Source organism: Drosophila subpulchrella, chromosome X (genome assembly GCF_014743375.2).
Source record: "Drosophila subpulchrella strain 33 F10 #4 breed RU33 chromosome X, RU_Dsub_v1.1 Primary Assembly, whole genome shotgun sequence".
In the NCBI taxonomy this organism is placed as follows: Eukaryota; Metazoa; Arthropoda; class Insecta; order Diptera; family Drosophilidae; genus Drosophila; species Drosophila subpulchrella.
The window spans coordinates 16,730,596-16,752,887 of record NC_050613.1 but is presented as its reverse complement, the minus strand read 5'-3'; the positions used below and the strand labels follow the sequence as shown (position 1 = coordinate 16,752,887).

At 37.7% G+C, this 22,292-nt stretch overlaps 1 protein-coding gene across 1 annotated transcript in view; it reads right to left on the bottom strand.

Annotated features, from left to right (window-relative positions):
• Nucleotides 1-5,800: 5,800 nt before the first annotated feature.
• LOC119555891 (uncharacterized threonine-rich GPI-anchored glycoprotein PJ4664.02-like) overlaps nucleotides 5,801-22,292 on the bottom strand; it is a gene marked incomplete at its 3' end in the record, with an annotated part of 54,720 nt that continues 38,228 nt past the window's right edge. Inside the window, exons 22-25 of the mRNA XM_037867555.1 lie at nucleotides 20,285-20,335; nucleotides 19,736-19,810; nucleotides 14,870-14,944; nucleotides 5,801-5,848 (exon numbers count right to left, since the gene is read on the bottom strand). Coding sequence (XP_037723483.1) covers nucleotides 5,801-5,848; nucleotides 14,870-14,944; nucleotides 19,736-19,810; nucleotides 20,285-20,335 — 249 coding nt within the window. The remainder of the gene's footprint in view (nucleotides 5,849-14,869; nucleotides 14,945-19,735; nucleotides 19,811-20,284; nucleotides 20,336-22,292) is intronic.

Here is a 22,292-nt window from a genome sequence, read left to right as displayed (position 1 = left end):
ATGTTGTACTCGATTGCGGTTGAGATTTCAAAAATGTGGACTTTTCCTCTGGAGTTGTTGCGTATTTTTCTGTACTCGATGTTTGAAAATAACTACTGGATATTGTACTCAATTGAGGAAAAATCTTTGAAACAGTTGTGCTTGATTGCGGTTGAGATTCCGAAAATGTAGATTTTTCCTCTGTAGTTCTGTCTTCCTTTTCTGTACTGGACATTTGAACTGAACTGCTGGATATTGTAGGCAATTGAGGTGATGATTCCAATAATGTTGTACTCGATTGCGGTTGATATTTCGAAAATGTGGACTTTTCCTCTGGAGTTGTTGCGTATTTTTCTGTACTCGATGTTTGAAAATAACTACTGGATATTGTACTCAATTGAGGAAAAATCTTTGAAACAGTTGTGCTTGATTGCGGTTGAGATTCCGAAAATGTAGATTTTTCCTCTGTAGTTCTCTCTCCCTTTTCGGTACTGGACATGTGAACTGAACTACTGGATATTATGGGAGAATGAGGTGATGATTCCAATAATGTTGTACTTGATTGCGGTTCAGATTCCGAAAATGTAGATTTTTCCTCTGTAGTTCTCTCTTCCTTTTTGGTACTGGACATTTGTACTGAACTACTGGATATTGTAGGAGATTGAGGTGATGATTCGAATAATGTTGTACTTGATTGTGGTTGAGATTCCGAAAATGTAGATTTTTCCTCTGTAGTTCTCTCTTCCTTTTCGGTACTGGACATTTGAACTAAACTACTGGATATTGTAGGCGATTGAGGTGATGATTCCAATAATGTTGTACTTGATTGCGGTTGAGATTCCGAAAATGTAGATTTTTCCTCTGTAGTTCTCTCTTCCTTTTTGGTACTGGACATTTGAACTGAACTACTGGATATTGTAGGCGATTGAGGTGATGATTCAAATAATGTTGTACTTGATTGCGGGTGAGATTCCGAAAAAGTAGATTTTTCCTCTGTAGTTCTCTCTTCCTTTTCTGTACTGGACATTTGAACTGAAGTACTGGATATTGTAGGCAATTGAGGTGATGATTCCAATAATGTTGTACTTGATTGCGGTTGAGATTTCGAAAATGTGGACTTTTCCTCTGGAGTTGTTACGTATTTTTCTGTACTCGATGTTTGAATATATCTACTGGATATTGTACTCAATTGAGGAAAGGACTTTGAAACAGTTGTGCTTAATTGCTGTTGAGATTTCGATAATGTAGATTTTTCCTCTGTAGTTCTCTCTTCCTTTTCGGTACTGGACATTTGAACTGAACTACTGGATATTGTGGGCGATTGAGATGATGATTCCAATAATGTTGTACTGGATTGCGGTTGAGATTTCGAAAAAGTAGACTTTTCCTCTGGAGTTGTTGCGTATTTTTCTGTACTCGATGTTTGAAAATAACTACTGGATATTGTACTCAATTGAGGAAAAATCTTTGAAACAGTTGTGCTTGATTGCGGTTGAGATTCCGAAAATGTAGATTTTTCCTCTGTAGTTCTGTCTTCCTTTTCTGTACTGGACATTTGAACTGAACTGCTGGATATTGTAGGCGATTGAGGTGATGATTCCAATAATGTTGTACTTGATTGCGGTGGAGATTCCGAAAATGAAGACTTTTCCTCTGGAGTTGTTGCGTATTTTTCTGTACTCGATGTTTGAAAATATCTACTGGATATTGTACTCAATTGAGGAAAGGACTTTGAAACGGTTGTGCTTAATTGCTGTTGAGATTCCGATAATGTAGATTTTTCCTCTGTAGTTCTCTCTTGCTTTTCGGTACTGGACATTTGAACGGAAGTACTGGATATTGTTGGCGATTGAGGTGATGATTCAAATAATGTTGTACTTGATTGCGGTTGAGATTCCGAAAATGTAGATTTTTCCTCTGTAGTTCTCTCTTCCATTTCGGTACTGGACATTTGAACTGAACTACTGGATATTGTAGGCGATTGAGGTGATGATTCCAATAATGTTGTACTCGATTGCGGTTGAGGTTTCGAAAATGTGGACTTTTCCTCTGGAGCTGTTGGGTATTTTTCTGTACTCGATGTTTGAAAATATCTACTGGATATTGTACTTAATTGAGGAAAGGGCTTTGAAACAGTTGTGCTTAATTGCTGTTGAGATTTCGATAATGTAGATTTTTCCTCTGTAGTTCTCTCTTCCTTTTCTGTACTGGACATTTGAACTGAACTGCTGGATATTGTAGGCGATTGAGGTGATGATTCCAATAATGTTGTACTTGATTGCGGTTGAGATTCCGAAAATGAAGAATTTTCCTCTGGAGATGTTGCGTATTTTTCTGTACTCGATGTTTGAAAATATCTACTGGATATTGTACTCAATTGAGGAAAGGACTTTGAAACAGTTGTGCTTAATTGCTGTTGAGATTCCGATAATGTAGATTTTTCCTCTGTAGTTCTCTCTTCCTTTTCGGTACTGGACATTTGAACGGAAGTACTGGATATTGTTGGCGATTGAGGTGATGATTCAAATAATGTTGTACTTGATTGCGGTTGAGATTCCGAAAATGTAGACTTTTCCTCTGTAGTTCTCTCTCCCCTTTCGGTACTGGACATGTGAACTGAACTACTGGATATTATGGGCGAATGAGGTGATGATTCCAATAATGTTGTACTTGATTGCGGTTCAGATTCCGAAAATGTAGATTTTCCCTCTGTAGTTCTCTCTTCCTTTTCGAAACTGGACATTTGAACTGAACTACTGGATATTGTAGGCGATTGAGGTGATGATTCCAATAATGTTGTACTTGATTGTGTTTGAGATTCCGAAAATGTAGATTTTTCCTCTGTAGTTCTCTCTTCCTTTTCGGTACTGGACATTTGAACTGAACTACTAACTATTGTAGGCGATTGAGGTGATGATTCAAATAATAGTGTACTTGATTGAGGTTGAGATTCCGAAAATGTAGATTTTTCCTCTGTAGTTCTCTCTTCCTTTTCGGTACTGGATATTTGAACTGAACTACTGGATATTGTAGGCGATTGAGGTGATGATTCGAATAATGTTGTACTTGATTGCGGTTGAGATTCCGAAAATGTAGACTTTTCCTCTGTAGTTCTCTCTCCCTTTTCGGTACTGGACATGTGAACTGAACTACTGGATATTATGGGCGAATGAGGTGATGATTCCAATAATGTTGTACTTGATTGCGGTTCAGATTCCGAAAATGTAGATTTTCCCTCTGTAGTTCTCTCTTCCTTTTCGAAACTGGACATTTGAACGGAAGTACTGGATATTGTAGGCAATTGAGATGATGATTCAAATAATGTTGAACTTGATTGCAGCTGAGATTCCGAAAATGTAAATTTTTCCTCTGTAGTTCTCTCTTCCTTTTCGGTACTGGACATTTGAACTGAACTACTAACTATTGTAGGCGATTGAGGTGATGATTCAAATAATGTTGTACTTGATTGAGGTTGAGATTCCGAAAATGTAGATTTTTCCTCTGTAGTTCTCTCTTCCTTTTCGGTACTGGATATTTGAACTGAACTACTGGATATTGTAAACGATTGAGGTGATGATTCCAATAATGTTTTACTTGTTTGCGGTTGAGATTCCGAAAATGTAGACTTTTCCTCTGGACTTGTTGCGTATTTTTCTGCACTCGATGTTTGAAAGTAACTACTGGATATTGTACTCAATTGAGGAAAGGGCTTTGAAACAGTTGTGCTTAATTGCTGTTGAGATTTCGATAATGTAGATTTTTCCTCTGTAGTTATCTCTTCCTTTTCTGTACTGGACATTTGAACTGAAGTACTGGATATTGTAGGCGATTGAGGTGATGATTCCAATAATGTTGTACTCGATTGCGGTTGAGATTTCAAAAATGTGGACTTTTCCTCTGGAGTTGTTGCGTATTTTTCTGTACTCGATGTTTGAAAATAACTACTGGATATTGTACTCAATTGAGGAAAAATCTTTGAAACAGTTGTGCTTGATTGCGGTTGAGATTCCGAAAATGTAGATTTTTCCTCTGTAGTTCTGTCTTCCTTTTCTGTACTGGACATTTGAACTGAACTGCTGGATATTTTAGGCGATTGAGGTGATGATTCCAATAATGTTGTACTTGATTGCGGTTGAGATTCCGAAAATGAAGACTTTTCCTCTGGAGTTGTTGCGTATTTTTCTGTACTCGATGTTTGAAAATATCTACTGGATATTGTACTCAATTGAGGAAAGGACTTTGAAACAGTTGTGCTTAATTGCTGTTGAGATTCCGATAATGTAGATTTTTCCTCTGTAGTTCTCTCTTCCTTTTCGGTACTGGACATTTGAACGGAAGTACTGGATATTGTTGGCGATTGAGGTGATGATTCAAATAATGTTGTACTTGATTGCGGTTGAGATTCCGAAAATGTAGATTTTTCCTCTGTAGTTCTCTCTTCCATTTCGGTACTGGACATTTGAACTGAACTACTGGATATTGTAGGCGATTGAGGTGATGATTCCAATAATGTTGTACTCGATTGCGGTTGAGATTTCGAAAATGTGGACTTTTCCTCTGGAGCTGTTGGGTATTTTTCTGTACTCGATGTTTGAAAATATCTACTGGATATTGTACTTAATTGAGGAAAGGGCTTTGAAACAGTTGTGCTTAATTGCTGTTGAGATTTCGATAATGTAGATTTTTCCTCTGTAGTTCCCTCTTCCTTTTCTGTACTGGACATTTGAACTGAACTGCTGGATATTGTAGGCGATTGAGGTGATGATTCCAATAATGTTGTACTTGATTGCGGTTGAGATTCCGAAAATGAAGACTTTTCCTCTGGAGTTGTTGCGTATTTTTCTGTACTCGATGTTTGAAAATATCTACTGGATATTGTACTCAATTGAGGAAAGGACTTTGAAACAGTTGTGCTTAATTGCTGTTGAGATTCCGATAATGTAGATTTTTCCTCTGTAGTTCTCTCTTCCTTTTCGGTACTGGACATTTGAACGGAAGTACTGGATATTGTTGGCGATTGAGGTGATGATTCAAATAATGTTGTACTTGATTGCGGTTGAGATTCCGAAAATGTAGATTTTTCCTCTGTAGTTCTCTCTTCCTTTTCGGTACTGGACATTTGAACTGAAGTAGATTTTTCCTCTGTAGTTCTCTCTTCCTTTTCGGTACTGGACATTTGAACTGAAGTACTGGATATTGTAGGCGATTGAGGTGATGATTCGAATAATGTTGTACTTGATTGCGGTTGAAATTCCGCAAATGTAGATTTTTCCTCTGTAGTTCTCTCTTCCTTTTCGGTACTCGACATTTGAACTGAACTACTGGATATTGTAGGCGATTGAGGTGATGATTCCAATAATGTTGTACTTGATTGTGTTTGAGATTCCGAAAATGTAGATTTTTCCTCTGTAGTTCTCTCTTCCTTTTCGGTACTGGACATTTGAACTGAAGTAGATTTTTCCTCAGTAGTTCTCTCTTCCTTTTCGGTACTGGACATTTGAACTGAAGTACTGGATATTGTAGGCGATTGAGGTGATGATTCCAATAATGTTGTGCTTGATTGCGGTTGAGATTCCGAAAATGTAGATTTTTCCTCTGTAGTTCTGTCTTCCTTTTCTGTACTGGACATTTGAACTGAACTGCTGGATATTGTAGGCGATTGAGGTGATGATTCCAATAATGTTGTACTTGATTGCGGTTGAGATTCCGAAAATGAAGACTTTTCCTCTGGAGTTGTTGCGTATTTTTCTGTACTCGATGTTTGGAAATATCTACTGGATATTGTACTCAATTGAGGAAAGGACTTTGAAACAGTTGTGCTTAATTGCTGTTGAGATTCCGATAATGTAGATTTTTCCTCTGTAGTTCTCTCTTCCTTTTCGGTACTGGACATTTGAACGGAAGTACTGGATATTGTTGGCGTTTGAGGTGATGATTCAAATAAAGTTGTACTTGATTGCAGTTGAGATTCCGAAAATGTAGATTTTTCCTCTGTAGTTCTCTCTTCCATTTCGGTACTGGACATTTGAACTGAACTACTGGATATTGTAGGCGATTGAGGTGATGATTCCAATAATGTTGTACTCGATTGCGGTTGAGATTTCGAAAATGTGGACTTTTCCTCTGGAGCTGTTGGGTATTTTTCTGTACTCGATGTTTGAAAATATCTACTGGATATTGTACTTAATTGAGAAAAGGGCTTTGAAACAGTTGTGCTTAATTGCTGTTGAGATTTCGATAATGTAGATTTTTCCTCTGTAGTTCCCTCTTCCCTTTCTGTACTGGACATTTGAACTGAACTGCTGGATATTGTAGGCGATTGAGGTGATGATTCCAATAATGTTGTACTTGATTGCGGTTGAGATTCCGAAAATGAAGACTTTTCCTCTGGAGTTCTCTCTCCCTTTTCGGTAGTGGACATGTGAACTGAACTACTGGATATTATGGGCGAATGAGGTGATGATTCCAATAATGTTGTACTTGATTGCGGTTCAGATTCCGAAAATGTAGATTTTCCCTCTGTAGTTCTCTCTTCCTTTTCGAAACTGGACATTTGAACTGAACTACTGGATATTGTAGGCGATTGAGGTGATGATTCCAATAATGTTGTACTTGATTGTGTTTGAGATTCCGAAAATGTAGATTTTTCCTCTGTAGTTCTCTCTTCCTTTTCGGTACTGGACATTTGAACTGAAGTAGATTTTTCCTCAGTAGTTCTCTCTTCCTTTTCGGTACTGGACATTTGAAGTGAACTACTGGATATTGTAGGCGATTGAGGTGACGATTCCAATAATGTTGTACTTGATTGCAGTTGAGATTCCGAAAATGTCGATTTTTCCTCTGGAGTTGTTGCGTATTTTTCTGTACTCGATGTTTGAAAATATCTACTGGATATTGTACTCAATTGAGGAAAGGACTTTGAAACAGTTGTGCTTAATTGCTGTTGAGATTCCGATAATGTAGATTTTTCCTCTGTAGTTCTCTCTTGCTTTTCGGTACTGGACATTTGAACGGAAGTACTGGATATTGCTGGCGATTGAGGTGATGATTCAAATAATGTTGTACTTGATTGCGGTTGAGATTCCGAAAATGTAGATTTTTCCTCTGTAGTTCTCTCTTCCATTTCGGTACTGGACATTTGAACTGAACTACTGGATATTGTAGGCGATTGAGGTGATGATTCCAATAATGTTGTACTCGATTGCGGTTGAGATTTCGAAAATGTGGACTTTTCCTCTGGAGCTGTTGGGTATTTTTCTGTACTCGATGTTTGAAAATATCTACTGGATATTGTACTTAATTGAGGAAAGGGCTTTGAAACAGTTGTGCTTAATTGCTGTTGAGATTTCGATAATGTAGATTTTTCCTCTGTAGTTCTCTCTTCCTTTTCTGTACTAGACATTTGAACTGAACTGCTGGATATTGTAGGCGATTGAGGTGATGATTCCAATAATGTTGTACTTGATTGCGGTTGAGATTCCGAAAATGAAGACTTTTCCTCTGGAGTTGTTGCGTATTTTTCTGTACTCGATGTTTGAAAATATCTACTGGATATTGTACTCAATTGAGGAAAGGACTTTGAAACAGTTGTGCTTAATTGCTGTTGAGATTCCGATAATGTAGATTTTTCCTCTGTAGTTCTCTCTTCCTTTTCGGTACTGGACATTTGAACGGAAGTACTGGATATTGTTGGCGATTGAGGTGATGATTCAAATAATGTTGTACTTGATTGCGGTTGAGATTCCGAAAATGTAGATTTTTCCTCTGTAGTTCTCTCTTCCATTTCGGTAGTGGACATGTGAACTGAACTACTGGATATTATGGGCGAATGAGGTGATGATTCCAATAATGTTGTACTTGATTGCGGTTCAGATTCCGAAAATGTAGATTTTCCCTCTGTAGTTCTCTCTTCCTTTTCGAAACTGGACATTTGAACTGAACTACTGGATATTGTAGGCGATTGAGGTGATGATTCCAATAATGTTGTACTTGATTGTGTTTGAGATTCCGAAAATGTAGATTTTTCCTCTGTAGTTCTCTCTTCCTTTTCGGTACTGGACATTTGAACTGAAGTAGATTTTTCTTCAGTAGTTCTCTCTTCCTTTTCGGTACTGGACATTTGAAGTGAACTACTGGATATTGTAGGCGATTGAGGTGACGATTCCAATAATGTTGTACTTGATTGCAGTTGAGATTCCGAAAATGTAGATTTTTCCTCTGGAGTTGTTGCGTATTTTTCTGTACTCGATGTTTGAAAATATCTACTGGATATTGTACTCAATTGAGGAAAGGACTTTGAAACAGTTGTGCTTAATTGCTGTTGAGATTCCGATAATGTAGATTTTTCCTCTGTAGTTCTCTCTTGCTTTTCGGTACTGGACATTTGAACGGAAGTACTGGATATTGCTGGCGATTGAGGTGATGATTCAAATAATGTTGTACTTGATTGCGGTTGAGATTCCGAAAATGTAGATTTTTCCTTTGTAGTTCTCTCTTCCATTTCGGTACTGGACATTTGAACTGAACTACTGGATATTGTAGGCGATTGAGGTGATGATTCCAATAATGTTGTACTCGATTGCGGTTGAGATTTCGAAAATGTGGACTTTTCCTCTGGAGCTGTTGGGTATTTTTCTGTACTCGATGTTTGAAAATATCTACTGGATATTGTACTTAATTGAGGAAAGGGCTTTGAAACAGTTGTGCTTAATTGCTGTTGAGATTTCGATAATGTAGATTTTTCCTCTGTAGTTCTCTCTTCCTTTTCTGTACTAGACATTTGAACTGAACTGCTGGATATTGTAGGCGATTGAGGTGATGATTCCAATAATGTTGTACTTGATTGCGGTTGAGATTCCGAAAATGAAGACTTTTCCTCTGGAGTTGTTGCGTATTTTTCTGTACTCGATGTTTGAAAATATCTACTGGATATTGTACTCAATTGAGGAAAGAACTTTGAAACAGTTGTGCTTAATTGCTGTTGAGATTCCGATAATGTAGATTTTTCCTCTGTAGTTCTCTCTTCCTTTTCGGTACTGGACATTTGAACGGAAGTACTGGATATTGTTGGCGATTGAGGTGATGATTCAAATAATGTTGTACTTGATTGCGGTTGAGATTCCGAAAATGTAGATTTTTCCTCTGTAGTTCTCTCTTCCATTTCGGTACTGGACATTTGAACTGAACTACTGGATATTGTAGGCGATTGAGGTGATGATTCCAATAATGTTGTACTCGATTGCGGTTGAGATTTCGAAAATGTGGACTTTTCCTCTGGAGCTGTTGGGTATTTTTCTGTACTCGATGTTTGAAAATATCTACTGGATATTTTACTTAATTGAGAAAAGGGCTTTGAAACAGTTGTGCTTAATTGCTGTTGAGATTTCGATAATGTAGATTTTTCCTCTGTAGTTCCCTCTTCCTTTTCTGTACTGGACATTTGAACTGAACTGCTGGATATTGTAGGCGATTGAGGTGATGATTCCAATAATGTTGTACTTGATTGCGGTTGAGATTCCGAAAATGAAGACTTTTCCTCTGGAGTTGTTGCGTATTTTTCTGTACTCGATGTTTGAAAATATCTACTGGATATTGTACTCAATTGAGGAAAGGACTTTGAAACAGTTGTGCTTAATTGCTGTTGAGATTCCGATAATGTAGATTTTTCCTCTGTAGTTCTCTCTTCCTTTTCGGTACTGGACATTTGAACGGAAGTACTGGATATTGTTGGCGATTGAGGTGATGATTCAAATAATGTTGTACTTGATTGCGGTTGAGATTCCGAAAATGTAGACTTTTCCTCTGTAGTTCTCTCTCCCTTTTCGATAGTGGACATGTGAACTGAACTACTGGATATTATGGGCGAATGAGGTGATGATTCCAATAATGTTGTACTTGATTGCGGTTCAGATTCCGAAAATGTAGATTTTCCCTCTGTAGTTCTCTCTTCCTTTTCGAAACTGGACATTTGAACTGAACTACTGGATATTGTAGGCGATTGAGGTGATGATTCCAATAATGTTGTACTTGATTGTGTTTGAGATTCCGAAAATGTAGATTTTTCCTCTGTAGTTCTCTCTTCCTTTTCGGTACTGGACATTTGAACTGAAGAAGATTTTTCCTCAGTAGTTCTCTCTTCCTTTTCGGTACTGGACATTTGAAGTGAACTACTGGATATTGTAGGCGATTGAGGTGACGATTCCAATAATGTTGTACTTGATTGCAGTTGAGATTCCGAAAATGTAGATTTTTCCTCTGGAGTTGTTGCGTATTTTTCTGTACTCGATGTTTGAAAATATCTACTGGATATTGTACTCAATTGAGGAAAGGACTTTGAAACAGTTGTGCTTAATTGCTGTTGAGATTCCGATAATGTAGATTTTTCCTCTGTAGTTCTCTCTTCCTTTTCGGTACTGGACATTTGAACGGAAGTACTGGATATTGTTGGCGATTGAGGTGATGATTCAAATAATGTTGTACTTGATTGCGGTTGAGATTCCGAAAATGTAGATTTTTCCTCTGTAGTTCTCTCTTCCATTTCGGTACTGGACATTTGAACTGAACTACTGGATATTGTAGGCGATTGAGGTGATGATTCCAATAATGTTGTACTCGATTGCGGTTGAGATTTCGAAAATGTGGACTTTTCATCTGGAGCTGTTGGGTATTTTTCTGTACTCGATGTTTGAAAATATCTACTGGATATTGTACTTAATTGAGGAAAGGGCTTTGAAACAGTTGTGCTTAATTGCTGTTGAGATTTCGATAATGTAGATTTTTCCTCTGTAGTTCTCTCTTCCTTTTCTGTACTGGACATTTGAACTGAACTGCTGGATATTGTAGGCGATTGAGGTGATGATTCCAATAATGTTGTACTTGATTGCGGTTGAGATTCCGAAAATGAAGACTTTTCCTCTGGAGTTGTTGCGTATTTTTCTGTACTCGATGTTTGAAAATATCTACTGGATATTGTACTCAATTGAGGAAAGGACTTTGAAACAGTTGTGCTTAATTGCTGTTGAGATTCCGATAATGTAGATTTTTCCTCTGTAGTTCTCTCTTCCTTTTCGGTACTGGAAATTTGAACGGAAGTACTGGATATTGTTGGCGATTGAGGTGATGATTCAAATAATGTTGTACTTGATTGCGGTTGAGATTCCGAAAATGTAGACTTTTCCTCTGTAGTTCTCTCTCCCTTTTCGGTACTGGACATGTGAACTGAACTACTGGATATTATGGGCGAATGAGGTGATGATTCCAATAATGTTGTACTTGATTGCGGTTCAGATTCCGAAAATGTAGATTTTCCCTCTGTAGTTCTCTCTTCCTTTTCGAAACTGGACATTTGAACTGAACTACTGGATATTGTAGGCGATTGAGGTGATGATTCCAATAATGTTGTACTTGATTGTGTTTGAGATTCCGAAAATGTAGATTTTTCCTCTGTAGTTCTCTCTTCCTTTTCGGTACTGGACATTTGAACTGAACTACTAACTATTGTAGGCGATTGAGGTGATGATTCAAATAATGTTGTACTTGATTGAGGTTGAGATTCCGAAAATGTAGATTTTTCCTCTGCAGTTCTCTCTTCCTTTTCGGTACTGGATATTTGAACTGAACTACTGGATATTGTAGGCGATTGAGGTGATGATTCGAATAATGTTGTACTTGATTGCGGTTGAGATTCCGAAAATGTAGACTTTTCCTCTGTAGTTCTCTCTCCCTTTTCGGTACTGGACATGTGAACTGAACTACTGGATATTATGGGCGAATGAGGTGATGATTCCAATAATGTTGTACTTGATTGCGGTTCAGATTCCGAAAATGTAGATTTTCCCTCTGTAGTTCTCTCTTCCTTTTCGAAACTGGACATTTGAACGGAAGTTCTGGATATTGTAGGCGATTGAGATGATGATTCAAATAATGTTGTACTTGATTGCAGCTGAGATTCCGAAAATGTAAATTTTTCCTCTGTAGTTCTCTCTTCCTTTTCGGTACTGGACATTTGAACTGAACTACTAACTATTGTAGGCGATTGAGGTGATGATTCAAATAATGTTGTACTTGATTGAGGTTGAGATTCCGAAAATGTAGATTTTTCCTCTGTAGTTCTCTCTTCCTTTTCGGTACTGGATATTTGAACTGAACTACTGGATATTGTAGACGATTGAGGTGATGATTCCAATAATGTTTTACTTGTTTTCAATTGAGATTCCGAAAATGTAGACTTTTCCTCTGGACTTGTTGCGTATTTTTCTGCACTCGATGTTTGAAAGTAACTACTGGATATTGTACTCAATTGAGGAAAGGGCTTTGAAACAGTTGTGCTTAATTGCTGTTGAGATTTCGATAATGTAGATTTTTCCTCTGTAGTTCTCTCTTCCTTTTCTGTACTGGACATTTGAACTGAAGTACTGGATATTGTAGGCGATTGAGGTGATGATTCCAATAATGTTGTACTCGATTGCGGTTGAGATTTCGAAAATGTGGACTTTTCCTCTGGAGTTGTTGCGTATTTTTCTGTACTCGGTGTTTGAAAATAACTACTGGATATTGTACTCAATTGAGGAAAAATCTTTGAAACAGTTGTGCTTGATTGCGGTTGAGATTCCGAAAATGTAGATTTTTCCTCTGTAGTTCTGTCTTCCTTTTCTGTACTGGACATTTGAACTGAGCTGCTGGATATTGTAGGCGATTGAGGTGATGATTCCAATAATGTTGTACTTGATTGCGGTTGAGATTCCGAAAATGAAGACTTTTCCTCTGGAGTTGTGGCGTATTTTTCTGTACTCGATGTTTGAAAATATCTACTGGATATTGTACTCAATTGAGGAAAGGACTTTGAAACAGTTGTGCTTAATTGCTGTTGAGATTCCGATAATGTAGATTTTTCCTCTGTAGTTCTCTCTTCCTGTTCGGTACTGGACATTTGAACGGAAGTACTGGATATTGTTGGCGATTGAGGTGATGATTCAAATAATGTTGTACTTGATTGCGGTTGAGATTCCGAAAATGTAGATTTTTCCTCTGTAGTTCTCTCTTCCATTTCGGTACTGGACATTTGAACTGAACTACTGGATATTGTAGGCGATTGAGGTGATGATTCCAATAATGTTGTACTCGATTGCGGTTGAGATTTCGAAAATGTGGACTTTTCCTCTGGAGCTGTTGGGTATTTTTCTGTACTCGATGTTTGAAAGTATCTACTGGATATTGTACTCAATTGAGGAAAGGACTTTGAAACAGTTGTGCTTAATTGCTGTTGAGATTTCGATAATGTAGATTTTTCCTCTGTAGTTCCCTCTTCCTTTTCTGTACTGGACATTTGAACTGAACTGCTGGATATTGTAGGCGATTGAGGTGATGATTCCAATAATGTTGTACTTGATTGCGGTTGAGATTCCGAAAATGAAGACTTTTCCTCTGGAGTTGTTGCGTATTTTTCTGTACTCGATGTTTGAAAATATCTACTGGATATTGTACTCAATTGAGGAAAGGACTTTGAAACAGTTGTGCTTAATTGCTGTTGAGATTCCGATAATGTAGATTTTTCCTCTGTAGTTCTCTCTTCCTTTTCGGTACTGGACATTTGAACGGAAGTACTGGATATTGTTGGCGATTGAGGTGATGATTCAAATAATGTTGTACTTGATTGCGGTTGAGATTCCGAAAATGTAGACTTTTCCTCTGTAGTTCTCTCTCCCTTTTCGGTAGTGGACATGTGAACTGAACTACTGGATATTATGGGCGAATGAGGTGATGATTCCAATAATGTTGTACTTGATTGCGGTTCAGATTCCGAAAATGTAGATTTTCCCTCTGTAGTTCTCTCTTCCTTTTCGAAACTGGACATTTGAACTGAACTACTGGATATTGTAGGCGATTGGGGTGATGATTCCAATAATGTTGTACTTGATTGTGTTTGAGATTCCGAAAATGTAGATTTTTCCTCTGTAGTTCTCTCTTCCTTTTCGGTACTGGACATTTGAACTGAAGTAGATTTTTCTTCAGTAGTTCTCTCTTCCTTTTCGGTACTGGACATTTGAAGTGAACTACTGGATATTGTAGGCGATTGAGGTGACGATTCCAATAATGTTGTACTTGATTGCAGTTGAGATTCCGAAAATGTAGATTTTTCCTCTGGAGTTGTTGCGTATTTTTCTGTACTCGATGTTTGAAAATATCTACTGGATATTGTACTCAATTGAGGAAAGGACTTTGAAACAGTTGTGCTTAATTGCTGTTGAAATTCCGATAATGTAGATTTTTCCTCTGTAGTTCTCTCTTGCTTTTCGGAACTGGACATTTGAACGGAAGTACTGGATATTGTTGGCGATTGAGGTGATGATTCAAATAATGTTGTACTTGATTGCGGTTGAGATTCCGAAAATGTAGATTTTTCCTCTGTAGTTCTCTCTTCCATTTCGGTACTGGACATTTGAACTGAACTACTGGATATTGTAGGCGATTGAGGTGATGATTCCAATAATGTTGTACTCGATTGCGGTTGAGATTTCGAAAATGTGGACTTTTCCTCTGGAGCTGTTGGGTATTTTTCTGTACTCGATGTTTGAAAATATCTACTGGATATTGTACTTAATTGAGGAAAGGGCTTTGAAACAGTTGTGCTTAATTGCTGTTGAGATTTCGATAATGTAGATTTTTCCTCTGTAGTTCCCTCTTCCTTTTCTGTACTGGACATTTGAACTGAACTGCTGGATATTGTAGGCGATTGAGGTGATGATTCCAAAAATGTTGTACTTGATTGCGGTTGAGATTCCGAAAATGAAGACTTTTCCTCTGGAGTTGTTGCGTATTTTTCTGTACTCGATGTTTGAAAATATCTACTGGATATTGTACTCAATTGAGGAAAGGACTTTGAAACAGTTGTGCTTAATTGCTGTTGAGATTCCGATAATGTAGATTTTTCCTCTGTAGTTCTCTCTTCCTTTTCGGTACTGGACATTTGAACGGAAGTACTGGATATTGTTGGCGATTGAGGTGATGATTCAAATAATGTTGTACTTGATTGCGGTTGAGATTCCGAAAATGTAGACTTTTCCTCTGTAGTTCTCTCTCCCTTTTCGGTAGTGGACATGTGAACTGAACTACTGGATATTATGGGCGAATGAGGTGATGATTCCAATAATGTTGTACTTGATTGCGGTTCAGATTCCGAAAATGTAGATTTTCCCTCTGTAGTTCTCTCTTCCTTTTCGAAACTGGACATTTGAACTGAACTACTGGATATTGTAGGCGATTGAGGTGATGATTCCAATAATGTTGTACTTGATTGTGTTTGAGATTCCGAAAATGTAGATCTTTCCTCTGTAGTTCTCTCTTCCTTTTCGGTACTGGACATTTGAACTGAAGTAGATTTTTCCTCAGTAGTTCTCTCTTCCTTTTCGGTACTGGACATTTGAAGTGAACTACTGGATATTGTAGGCGATTGAGGTGACGATTCCAATAATGTTGTACTTGATTGCAGTTGAGATTCCGAAAATGTAGATTTTTCCTCTGGAGTTGTTGCGTATTTTTCTGTACTCGATGTTTGAAAATATCTACTGGATATTGTACTCAATTGAGGAAAGGACTTTGAAACAGTTGTGCTTAATTGCTGTTGAGATTCCGATAATGTAGATTTTTCCTCTGTAGTTCTCTCTTGCTTTTCGGAACTGGACATTTGAACGGAAGTACTGGATATTGTTGGCGATTGAGGTGATGATTCAAATAATGTTGTACTTGATTGCGGTTGAGATTCCGAAAATGTAGATTTTTCCTCTGTAGTTCTCTCTTCCATTTCGGTACTGGACATTTGAACTGAACTACTGGATATTGTAGGCGATTGAGGTGATGATTCCAATAATGTTGTACTCGATTGCGGTTGAGATTTCGAAAATGTGGACTTTTCCTCTGGAGCTGTTGGGTATTTTTCTGTACTCGATGTTTGAAAATATCTACTGGATATTGTACTTAATTGAGGAAAGGGCTTTGAAACAGTTGTGCTTAATTGCTGTTGAGATTTCGATAATGTAGATTTTTCCTCTGTAGTTCTCTCTTCCTTTTCTGTACTGGACATTTGAACTGAACTGCTGGATATTGTAGGCGATTGAGGTGATGATTCCAATAATGTTGTACTTGATTGCGGTTGAGATTCCGAAAATGAAGACTTTTCCTCTGGAGTTGTTGCGTATTTTTCTGTACTCGATGTTTGAAAATATCTACTGGATATTGTACTCAATTGAGGAAAGGACTTTGAAACAGTTGTGCTTAATTGCTGTTGAGATTCCGATAATGTAGATTTTTCCTCTGTAGTTCTCTCTTCCTTTTCGGTACTGGACATTTGAACGGAAGTACTGGATATTGTTGGCGATTGAGGTGATGATTCAAATAATGTTGTACTTGATTGCGGTTGAGATTCCGAAAATGTAGACTTTTCCTCTGTAGTTCTCTCTCCCTTTTCGGTACTGGACATGTGAACTGAACTACTGGATATTATGGGCGAATGAGGTGATGATTCCAATAATGTTGTACTTGATTGCGGTTCAGATTCCGAAAATGTAGATTTTCCCTCTGTAGTTCTCTCTTCCTTTTCGAAACTGGACATTTGAACTGAACTACTGGATATTGTAGGCGATTGAGGTGATGATTCCAATAATGTTGTACTTGATTGTGTTTGAGATTCCGAAAATGTAGATTTTTCCTCTGTAGTTCTCTCTTCCTTTTCGGCACTGGACATTTGAACTGAACTACTAACTATTGTAGGCGATTGAGGTGATGATTCAAATAATGTTGTACTTGATTGAGATTGAGATTCCGAAAATGTAGATTTTTCCTCTGCAGTTCTCTCTTCCTTTTCGGTACTGGATATTTGAACTGAACTACTGGATATTGTAGGCGATTGAGGTGATGTTTCGAATAATGTTGTACTTGATTGCGGTTGAGATTCCGAAAATGTAGACTTTTCCTCTGTAGTTCTCTCTCCCTTTTCGGTACTGGACATGTGAACTGAACTACTGGATATTATGGGCGAATGAGGTGATGATTCCAATAATGTTGTACTTGATTGCGGTTCAGATTCCGAAAATGTAGATTTTCCCTCTGTAGTTCTCTCTTCCTTTTCGAAACTGGACATTTGAACGGAAGTACTGGATATTGTAGGCGATTGAGATGATGATTCAAATAATGTTGTACTTGATTGCAGCTGAGATTCCGAAAATGTAAATTTTTCCTCTGTAGTTCTCTCTTCCTTTTCGGTACTGGACATTTGAACTGAACTACTAACTATTGTAGGCGATTGAGGTGATGATTCAAATAATGTTGTACTTGATTGAGGTTGAGATTCCGAAAATGTAGATTTTTCCTCTGTAGTTCTCTCTTCCTCTTCGGTACTGGATATTTGAACTGAACTACTGGATATTGTAGACGATCGAGGTGATGATTCCAATAATGTTTTACTTGTTTGCGGTTGAGATTCCGAAAATGTAGACTTTTCCTCTCTACTTGTTGCGTATTTTTCTGCACTCGATGTTTGAAAGTAACTACTGGATATTGTACTCAATTGAGGAAAGGGCTTTGAAACAGTTGTGCTTAATTGCTGTTGAGATTTCGATAATGTAGATTTTTCCTCTGTAGTTCTCTCTTCCTTTTCTGTACTGGACATTTGAACTGAAGTACTGGATATTGTAGGCGATTGAGGTGATGATTCCAATAATGTTGTACTCGATTGCGGTTGAGATTTCGAAAATGTGGACTTTTCCTCTGGAGTTGTTGCGTATTTTTCTGTACTCGGTGTTTGAAAATAACTACTGGATATTGTACTCAATTGAGGAAAAATCTTTGAAACAGTTGTGCTTGATTGCGGTTGAGATTCCGAAAATGTAGATTTTTCCGCTGTAGTTCTGTCTTCCTTTTCTGTACTGGACATTTGAACTGAGCTGCTGGATATTGTAGGCGATTGAGGTGATGATTCCAATAATGTTGTACTTGATTGCGGTTGAGATTCCGAAAATGAAGACTTTTCCTCTGGAGTTGTTGCGTATTTTTCTGTACTCGATGTTTGAAAATATCTACTGGATATTGTACTCAATTGAGGAAAGGACTTTGAAACAGTTGTGCTTAATTGCTGTTGAGATTCCGATAATGTAGATTTTTCCTTTGTAGTTCTCTCTTCCTTTTCGGTACTGGACATTTGAACGGAAGTACTGGATATTGTTGGCGATTGAGGTGATGATTCAAATAATGTTGTACTTGATTGCGGTTGAGATTCCGAAAATGTAGATTTTTCCTCTGTAGTTCTCTCTTCCATTTCGGTACTGGACATTTGAACTGAACTACTGGATATTGTAGGCGATTGAGGTGATGATTCCAATAATGTTGTACTCGATTGCGGTTGAGATTTCGAAAATGTGGACTTTTCCTCTGGAGCTGTTGGGTATTTTTCTGTACTCGATGTTTGAAAATATCTACTGGATATTGTACTTAATTGAGGAAAGGGCTTTGAAACAGTTGTGCTTAATTGCTGTTGAGATTTCGATAATGTAGATTTTTCCTCTGTAGTTCCCTCTTCCTTTTCTGTACTGGACATTTGAACTGAACTGCTGGATATTGTAGGCGATTGAGGTGATGATTCCAATAATGTTGTACTTGATTGCGGTTGAGATTCCGAAAATGAAGACTTTTCCTCTGGAGTTGTTGCGTATTTTTCTGTACTCGATGTTTGAAAATATCTACTGGATATTGTACTCAATTGAGGAAAGGACTTTGAAACAGTTGTGCTTAATTGCTGTTGAGATTCAGATAATGTAGATTTTTCCTCTGTAGTTCTCTCTTCCTTTTCGGTACTGGACATTTGAACGGAAGTACTGGATATTGTTGGCGATTGAGGTGATGATTCAAATAATGTTGTACTTGATTGCGGTTGAGATTCCGAAAATGTAGACTTTTCCTCTGTAGTTCTCTCTCCCTTTTCGGTAGTGGACATGTGAACTGAACTACTGGATATTATGGGCGAATGAGGTGATGATTCCAATAATGTTGTACTTGATTGCGGTTCAGATTCCGAAAATGTAGATTTTCCCTCTGTAGTTCTCTCTTCCTTTTCGAAACTGGACATTTGAACTGAACTACTGGATATTGTAGGCGATTGAGGTGATGATTCCAATAATGTTGTACTTGATTGTGTTTGAGATTCCGAAAATGTAGATTTTTCCTCTGTAGTTCTCTCTTCCTTTTCGGTACTGGACATTTGAACTGAAGTAGATTTTTCCTCAGTAGTTCTCTCTTCCTTTTCGGTACTGGACATTTGAACGGAAGTACTGGATATTGTTGGCGATTGAGGTGATGATTCAAATAATGTTGTACTTGATTGCGGTTGAGATTCCGAAAATGTAGACTTTTCCTCTGTAGTTCTCTCTCCCTTTTCGGTAGTGGACATGTGAACTGAACTACTGGATATTATGGGCGAATGAGGTGATGATTCCAATAATGTTGTACTTGATTGCGGTTCAGATTTCGATAATGTAGATTTTTCCTCTGTAGTTCTCTCTTCCTTTTCGAAACTGGACATTTGAACTGAACTACTGGATATTGTAGGCGATTGAGGTGACGATTCCAATAATGTTGTACTTGATTGCAGTTGAGATTCCGAAAATGTAGATTTTTCCTCTGGAGTTGTTGCGTATTTTTCTGTACTCGATGTTTGAAAATATCTACTGGATATTGTACTCAATTGAGGAAAGGACTTTGAAACAGTTGTGCTTAATTGCTGTTGAGATTCCGATAATGTAGATTTTTCCTCTGTAGTTCTCTCTTCCTTTTCGGTACTGGACATTTGAACGGAAGTACTGGATATTGTTGGCGATTGAGGTGATGACTCAAATAATGTTGTACTTGATTGCGGTTGAGATTCCGCAAATGTAGATTTTTCCTCTGTTGTTCTCTCTTCCTTTTCGGTACTGGACATTTGAACTGAACTACTGGATATTGTAGGCGATTGAGGTGATGATTCCAATAATGTTTTACTTGATTGCGGCTGAGATTCCGAAAATGTAGACTTTTCCTCTGGAGTTGTTGGGTATTTTTCTGTACTCGATGTTTGAAAATATCTACTGGATATTGTACTCAATTGAGGAAAGGGCTTTGAAACAGTTGTGCTTAATTGCTGTTGAGATTCCGATAATGTAGATTTTTCCTCTGTAGTTCTCTCTTCCTTTTCGGTACTGGACATTTTAACGGAAGTACTGGATATTGTAGGCGATTGAGATGATGATTCAAATAATGTTGTACTTGATTGCAGTTGAGATTCCGAAAATGTAGATTTTTCCTCTGTAGTTCTCTCTTCCTTTTCGGTACTGGACATTTGAACTGAAGTACTGGATATTGTAGGCGATTGAGGTGATGATTCCAATAATGTTGTACTCGATTGCGGTTGAGATTTCGAAAATGTGGACTTTTCCTCTGGAGTTTTTGCGTATTTTTCTGTACTCGATATTTGAAAATAACTACTGGATATTGAACTCAATTGAGGAAAAATCTTTGAAATAGTTGTGCTTGATTGCGGTTGAGATTCCGAAAATGTAGATTTTTCCTCTGTAGTTCTGTCTTCCTTTTCGGTACTGGACATTTGAACTGAACTGCTGGATATTGTAGGCGATTGAGGTGATGATTCCAATAATGTTGTACTTGATTGCGGTTGAGATTCCGAAAATGTAGACTTTTCCTCTGGAGTTGTTGCGTATTTTTCTGTACTCGATGTTTGAAAATATTTACTGGATATTGTACTCAATTGAGGAAAGGACTTTGAAACAGTTGTGCTTATTTGCTGTAGAGATTCCGATAATGTAGATTTTTTCTCTGTAGTTCTCTCTTCCTTTTCGGTACTGGACATTTGAACGGAAGTACTGGATATTGTTGGCGATTGAGGTGATGATTCAAATAATGTTGTACTTGATTGCGGTTGAGATTCCGAAAATGTAGACTTTTCCTCTGTAGTTCTCTCTCCCTTTTCGGTACTGGACATGTGAACTGAACTACTGGATATTATGGGCGAATGAGGTGATGATTCCAATAATGTTGTACTTGATTGCGGTTCAGATTCCGAAAATGTAGATTTTTCCTCTGTAGTTCTCTCTTCCTTTTCGATACTGGACATTTGAACTGAACTACTGGATATTCTAGGCGATTGAGGTGATGATTCCAATAATGTTGTACTTGATTGTGTTTGAGATTCCGAAAATGTAGATTTTTCCTCTGTAGTTCTGTCTTCCTTTTCGGTACTGGACATTTGAACTGAACTGCTGGATATTGTAGGCGATTGAGGTGATGATTCCAATAATGTTGTACTTGATTGCGGTTGAGATTCCGAAAATGAAGACTTTTCCTCTGGAGTTGTTGCGTATTTTTCTGTACTCGATGTTTGAAAATATCTACTGGATATTGTACTCATTTGAGGAAAGGGCTTTGAAACAGTTGTGCTTAATTGCTGTTGAGATTCCGATAATATAGATTTTTCCTCTGTAGTTCTCTCTTCCTTTTCGGTACTGGACATTTGAACGGAAGTACTGGATATTGTAGGCGATTGAGATGATGATTCAAATAATGTTGTACTTGATTGCAGTTGAGATTCCGAAAATGTAGATTTTTCCTCTGTAGTTCTCTCTTCCTTTTCGGAACTGGACATTTGAACTGAAGTACTGGATATTGTAGGCGATTGAGGTGATGATTCCAATAATGTTGTACTCGATTGCGGTTGAGATTTCAAAAATGTAGACTTTTCCTCTGGAGTTGTTGCGTATTTTTCTGTACTCGATGTTTGAAAATAACTACTAGATTTTGTACTCAATTGAGGAAAAAACTTTGAAACAGTTGTGCTTGATTGCGGTTGAGATTCCGAAAATGTAGATTTTTCCTCTGTAGTTCTGTCTTCCTTTTCGGTACTGGAAATTAGAACTGAACTGCTGGATATTGCAGGCGATTGAGGTGATGATTCCAATAATGTTGTACTTGATTGTGTTTGAGATTCCGAAAATGTAGATTTTTCCTGTGTAGTTCTCTCTTCCTTTTCGGTACTGGACATGTGAACTGAAGTACTGGATATTGAAGGCGATTGAGATGATGATTCCCATAATGTTGTTCTCGAATGCGGTTGAGATTCCGAAAATGTAGATTTTTCCTCTGGAGTTGTTGCGTATTTTTCTGTACTCGATGTTTGAAAATATCTACTGGATATTGTACTCAATTGAGGAAAGGACTTTGAAACAGTTGTGCTTAATTGCTGTTGAGATTCCGATAATGTAGATTTTTCCTCTGTAGTT